The sequence below is a fragment of the Vidua chalybeata genome, chromosome 11 (assembly GCF_026979565.1).
Source record: "Vidua chalybeata isolate OUT-0048 chromosome 11, bVidCha1 merged haplotype, whole genome shotgun sequence".
Classification (NCBI taxonomy): Eukaryota; Metazoa; Chordata; class Aves; order Passeriformes; family Viduidae; genus Vidua; species Vidua chalybeata.
Genome location: NC_071540.1, coordinates 2922489 through 2928488, shown reverse-complemented (window position 1 = coordinate 2928488; position 6000 = coordinate 2922489). Strand labels below are relative to the sequence as shown.

Below are 6000 nucleotides of genomic sequence, written 5' to 3'. Positions count from 1 at the left end.
TTATGGTAGAATATATGCTGTTTATTTATGAAGGTAACCAGGACTTCTGACAAATTTTATATGCAGTTCCCTCCCCCCCCCAAATTAAAAAAAAAACCCACCAATGTGTGTGCATATACATACATGTATACATACCATACACACACTGCACACACATACACACGCTGCCAGCACTGTGCTCTCACTGTCATGCTTTCAAACAGCTCCATCCACCTTGTTCTCTTCCCTTGTCAAGACTTCAGTTGGACAAATTGTTATGCAGCTACGATACTAGGAAGAAATGTTCTGCATGGCTACCAGAATGCCCAGGGGGCCTGTTTGTTTGTTTATTTTTGTCTCACTCTGGGAGAAGCTCCAGAGTCCAAAGGTGCAGCAGCACCAGGGGCAAGCCTCCTTGCCCCACCACAGGCATCGTACAGCCCCACAACCCATGCCCCGTTCCAGGCACTCCTGCCTTGGGGTCGGGAGGCAGCAACCAGTACAGGACAATGTGAAGAAGGCAACACACACTCACACTCATCCACCCATACAAATAATAAAATAACGTTGCAGCACAAGGGCATAGTCTCTGTCACCAGATAAGAAAGTTGTGTGATGGCAAAGATCTAAGTAAGGCAATAAAGTATAGCTAGTCTACATGGAACGGCTTTCACATTACATGAGGCACAGTTTGGGCAGACAGAGACTTGAAGAAGAGCTAAATGTCCTGGAATAAAGCAAAATACACTGAAAGTTCATAGTAAATACCCGCATCAATAGGTATTTATTCATTTGTGCTTCGCCACGTCGTGACATACAGTACAAGACACTGCTGCTCTTTCTTTCGATGGAGAGAGCTCACCATACTCTTGCAAGCTGCTGCTCCATCAGTCCCAGGCTGTCCATCGGTCCTGCAGGTGTTCTGGCCCCTTGTCCCCCTCCCAGCCGAGGTAGGGGACAGGGCTCCGCAGAGGCAGCCCAGCCAGGCTGCGACAGTCCTGGCAGCAGTCTGGTGGCTGCCCCACACCTCAGTGCTCCTAACGGGCATCCAGGGCTGCACATCCTTCAGCCTCAAATCCTCTTCTCGTCGCTGATTTCCCCAAAGCTGCTCCTGCCTGCTGCACTGCAGGCCAGCTGGAAGGGGTCTGGCAGGACACCCCAGACACCGCAACCCTCAAGCCTGCACGTCCCTCATTCCTTCTCCTCGCACCCTGCAAGGCTGGAGGGCATAGTAAGCCCCAGAGCCCCTGCAGCCAGCTTTTAAGGCACATCTGGGTTGCTATATGTGCTTTATTACTGTTTTTGTTATTATTATTATTATTATTATTATTATTATTACTGTTATTTACCCTGTGTAGACACGTGGTCTTTTAATTCTTTCTTCCCCTTGCCTTTCTCCTTAGAAAACCCACCATGTTTTCAGCTTACTCGTGTGTCATCTCTAAGGCACAAACCTTTTAATACTAGAGCTGCCTGGCTTCTTGTATAGGTCGTGAATTGATAAAAAACAAACAAAACAAAACCAAAACAACCCCCCATTCCCCTCCCGCCGGCACACCGCGCTTGCCGCACGCCGGTACATATAGTATCTGTGCGCGGGCAGGGCAGCCCGGCCGGTCCCGGCGCGGCGCTAGGCGCAGCTGCCCATGGCCTTCACCAGCGAGCTCTCGGGCAGCTGCCTGAAGATGCCCCGCAGAGTCTCCAGCTCCCGGGTGAGCTGCTCCACCCGCTTGCGCAGCCGCTCGTTGTCGGTGGTGAGCTCCAGCACCTTCTGCTGCGTCTCCACGTTGCGCTGCTTGGCCTTGTCCCGGCTCTTGCGCACCGCGATGTTGTTGCGCTCCCGGCGCACCCGGTACTCGTTACTGTTCTTGTCCACTGTCTTTTTCGATTTGCTCCGGTGGTCCGAGGGCATCATCTTGAGGGTGCCCGCGGCGGACAGGCCGCCGGGAGGGTGCGGGTGGTGCGGATGGTGCGGGCTGGGCACGGGCGTGGGGGGCGGCGTGGGCTGCCCGGGCTGGAGGTGCATGGTGGTCTGGGCGCAGTGGGCGATCTGGTACTGGAGGTGGGACGGGTGCTGCTGCGGGGCGTGATGGGGATAAAGGGCCGACAGGGCCGCCGACTTCACCTCCTCCTCCTCGCGGGGCTCCTGCTTGATCACCAGCGGCCGCAAGCCCGGCGCGGCGATGCGCTCGTAGAGGGGGTCGAGCTTGCCGTCCATGTAGCCGGGCACGCAACCGAAGAGCGGCTGCTGGTGGTGCTGCGGCTGGTGCCCCGGCGCCGAGGCAGCGGCGCCCGCCCCATGCATGGTGTGGAAGTCGAAATCCCCGGCCAGGATGGCCTTGGCTTTCTCCTGCTGCTTGCTGTGCTGGAAGAGGTCGGCCAGGAACTCGTCGTTGAAGGCGGCGGGGTCGATGTAGGCGCTGATGTCGATGGAGTTCTCGTTCTCGCAGATGTCGCCGAGCTCCGCGCCGCCCGCAGCAGGTGCCGCCGCCGAGGGAGCCTCTCTGTAGCTGTAGGTGCTGCCGGGCAGGGGAGTCTGGAGCTGGTGGTGCTGGCCGCTGCTCATCGGGGGCCGGGAATCGACCTCGTAGAAATTGGCTTGCTCCATGAAGCAACTACAGTCTGCCGGGCATGGTGAAGGGCTCCTGCAATCCAGGTTTCGAACGGGACGACTGCGGCAGCGGCGGCGACTCTAGCAATCTCGCTGCACGGCACGGCTCGGTGCTCCCGGAGCCCGTCCCCCGGCCCAGCCCCGCTCCGCTCGCTGCCTGCCCTGTTGCTAGTGGGCTGCCGCGGTGCTGCGTGCCGTATATATACAGCCCGCAGCAGGGCCGGGGATCGCCCTCTAGTGTCCAACCTCCTGCTGGGAACCTTTGACCGCCGCGCAGCCGGGTCCCAGCGCCCCGGCCGGGCACAGCCGACCTCCCGCCCGCCCCCGGGAGCCGCCGCACCGCGGGGAGAGCGCCCCGCACTCCTCGGCCCCCCCTTCCCCCCTCTCCCGTCGCCGCCCCGAGCTCGGCGGGCGCTGAGCGCTGGATGGCTCCCGCCAAGGAAACTCCGCGCTGATAAGAGGCCCGGGGGAACGGCGCGGGGACTTTGTGCCCGCACTGCCGGGGCCGCTCGGCGGGCAGAGCGGCCAAACGCGGCCGGTACATTTCCACCGCCCGCTCCCGCTTCTGCGCCGAGAGCTTCGGCCCAGCGCTCCCCGGCCGCGCTTCGCAGACAGTCTCAAAGTTCACCATCCGCGCATACTTGCAAATATTTGGCCAGTCGGGAATATTCGCCCCGTCGGGTTTGGGAGCCAAGGCGCTGCCTCGGCGGCGGTGGTTACCTGCCGGCAGAGCTCGGAGAACTCGGAGCAGCCGGCCGAGGCCGACCGCGCCGCATTCCGCCGCGGCCCGGCTGCACCGGCGGGACCCGCGGGGCTCGCCCGGTCACAGCGGGACTCGCGGAGTCCGGCCGCGAGCGCCGCCAGGACCTGCCCGGGATGGCGCCCGGCGGACAGGGGCGGAGAGCTCGGGGGCCGCGGGGGCTCCCCGGCTCCGTTGCTCGGAGGCGATCGGCCGGGCCCCCCTGCCGTCTCCGGCCGCTACCGCCGGTCCCAAGCCCGGAGGAGCTGCCCGGCCTGCACAGAACAGCCCGAGTCGGGTCACCTGCGGGCCGCTTCATTCCCCGCACGAATCGAGCAGGTAAATTTAATGCCCGATTTCCCCAAACGCACACTCAGCAATCTAGACCAGTGCCGGGCACGGGTCGCCTCCCGGCCTTGACCCGGGATAACCGCGGGCGCAGCGGGGCCCGGACCCTCCAGCGCGGCGCTGCAGTGGCCAGGTGTCCCTGTGCACTGCGGGCGTGTGCCCGGCCCCGGGAGAAGCCTTCCCAGCCTCCGTTCTCCGGGGGTTTTGAAGGCGATCAATGTTCCCGCAGGTGTGGGACTGAAGAGGAGCTGCGTGTCCCAGCCACCGCTTCCCTGTGGCTCCTGTGCACGGGCCAGTCTCCTCAGGAGCCTCCGTCTCAAGCTTCAGTTCGGCCGGGGTGAGGATGCACAGAATTCCTCTTGCTGCCATCACTCGCAGTACGCAGAATAGATGTGTCTACTCCTACTTGCACTGCACCCGGGTGCACCTTGGGCAGTCCCACAGAAATTTAGCTCTCCTGGTCCTGAAGGTCCCTTTGAAAGGACAGGCCAAGCCCACCGGAGCAGATGCAGGGTTAAAGTTGCTACAGAAAGATCTGCAGGGAAAATTAATCAAACATAGTGATGGCTGGAGAAAAAAAGATGCAATTCTTAGTTCTGAGTGTTTTAGTAAAACAGAAACTTGTGACAGTAAATTCCTGAGAAAGGGTTTGACAGATTTCTTACAATTAAAAATTCAAAGGATTCAACGGGAAACAAAAATGACAATGCACCAAAACACCATGTTTTTGTTTCACACAATGCAGGTGTGAACTTTTGTTTCATGAGCAAATGCAAGGCCAGCAGAGTCAGTTGGCACACTCCAGGGTCCTCTCAGGAGAATGGATTCTGTAATTACAGCAGGAAAACATTAATTTACAGATCACAGAGTATACTTTTCATTATCAATTGAAAAAAATTAATCCTAAATTGTTTTACATGCAGTCAGTATTTTCTAAAATTATGTATCTTGGTTTCAATGCAGTAGCAGTGCCTCATAGGGCTGCTTCCACAAGGAGCTGCAGCACTGTCTAAGCAACAAAAACACTCCTAAGAGCTCTGAACGAAGTCCTGGTTCAGAGGAAAAGCCTCAAGCCTGTGACAGGCATGAGTTTTAGGTGTTTCAGAGTGGAGAGTAAAATGTCCCTGACTGCACCCACCTGTCCAAATTCAGCTTGTTCTACTCAAGTGAACCCATTTCCAGAAATGGGACAAACACATAGCTGGACGTTTTGCCTGCTGGGAGAAATATCATCTGGAATAAAAGCTGCTAAGCAGTTTATGCTCAGAGTTTTCAAGAGGCCTTGTCTGACTCTGAAGTCAGCAGAAACAGGAATAGGCCATGAACATTTAAAATAAGAAGTCACTGCTGCATGAAACAGCAGAAGGATAACTACGAAAGTGTAAGAATTGTATCACTAAGTTTGTGATTTAATAACAATACCTACACCTTTCTAGTCTTCAAAACACACTCACATTTTATAATCATTCTGAAATTAAGGCCTAAATACATGTTAAAAAAAAACTAAAGTAAATCAAAACGTTTAGGATCAGATTCCATTCCTAATTACTGTAATTAACGAACAAGTCCCCACAATTTAAGGACTGGTTTGCTCAGTTTTGTTTTTTTTTTTTTTTAACATAGACCCCTTTTATCTAAGTTAAGAACTTTTAAGTCTTCTATTTTTACACAGAAACCTAAATTCCAGTTCAAATTATTTTAATATAGTATAAAATAAAGTTCGCAGACTTATCAAAAAGACATATCTTTGTCTTTTTATTTTTACTCCCTGTTTGAAGACAAATAAAATATTTAGAACCGGCTCATCCCCAAGCAAACAGAAATGCTTATTTCCCCATTCATATCAACAGTGATTGATACCAAATACTTCAAATATTAAAGAGAAAACTTGTTGCTTAAGTTACATGAACAGGGATCTGATTTAAGTAAGAGAGGAAGGATGCATGTTGCATGCTATGGCTCCCTGAAGCAGCGCTGTCAACTCTTGAGGGTGCTATTCTTCCATCCCAAAGCAGATCTTGCTGTCCAGAAGCTCAGGGAGGGCGAGTAGAGTGCTCCACAATTCAAAACAGCAGCAAGAGTCACCTATACCAGTCAGCTGCACGCCTTTCTGCTTAGGGAAGGAAACTGATCAGAAAAACATAACTGTGAAGGAACGTGACTTAGTGCATTTGTGACTGTTAAGGGCTTTTAATTGCACTGGAACACTGAAGTCTCTTTATTTCACCTGAACTCTGCTCCTGTGTTGTTCTCAGGCCTTTCAGTCCTGTGGGCTCCAGAATGAGTTACTGGCTGCAGGATGGTGCTCATCCTGCTGATCCAA

At 54.5% G+C, this 6000-nt stretch overlaps 1 protein-coding gene across 1 annotated transcript; it reads right to left on the bottom strand.

The window, feature by feature from the left end:
* Positions 1-2823, bottom strand: CEBPA (CCAAT enhancer binding protein alpha). Its single transcript, XM_053953231.1, has one exon. It carries the CDS (start codon positions 2585-2587, stop codon positions 1610-1612), a length of 978 nt encoding a protein of 325 aa, XP_053809206.1. The 5' UTR covers positions 2588-2823; the 3' UTR covers positions 1-1609.
* Between the last annotated feature and the right edge of the window lie 3177 nt (positions 2824-6000).

What these genes read in the sequence shown, in the direction of transcription:
- CEBPA (XM_053953231.1), bottom strand. Translation starts at nt 2,587, where the DNA reads ATGGAGCAAGCCAATTTCTACGAGGTCGATTCCCGGCCCCCGATGAGC.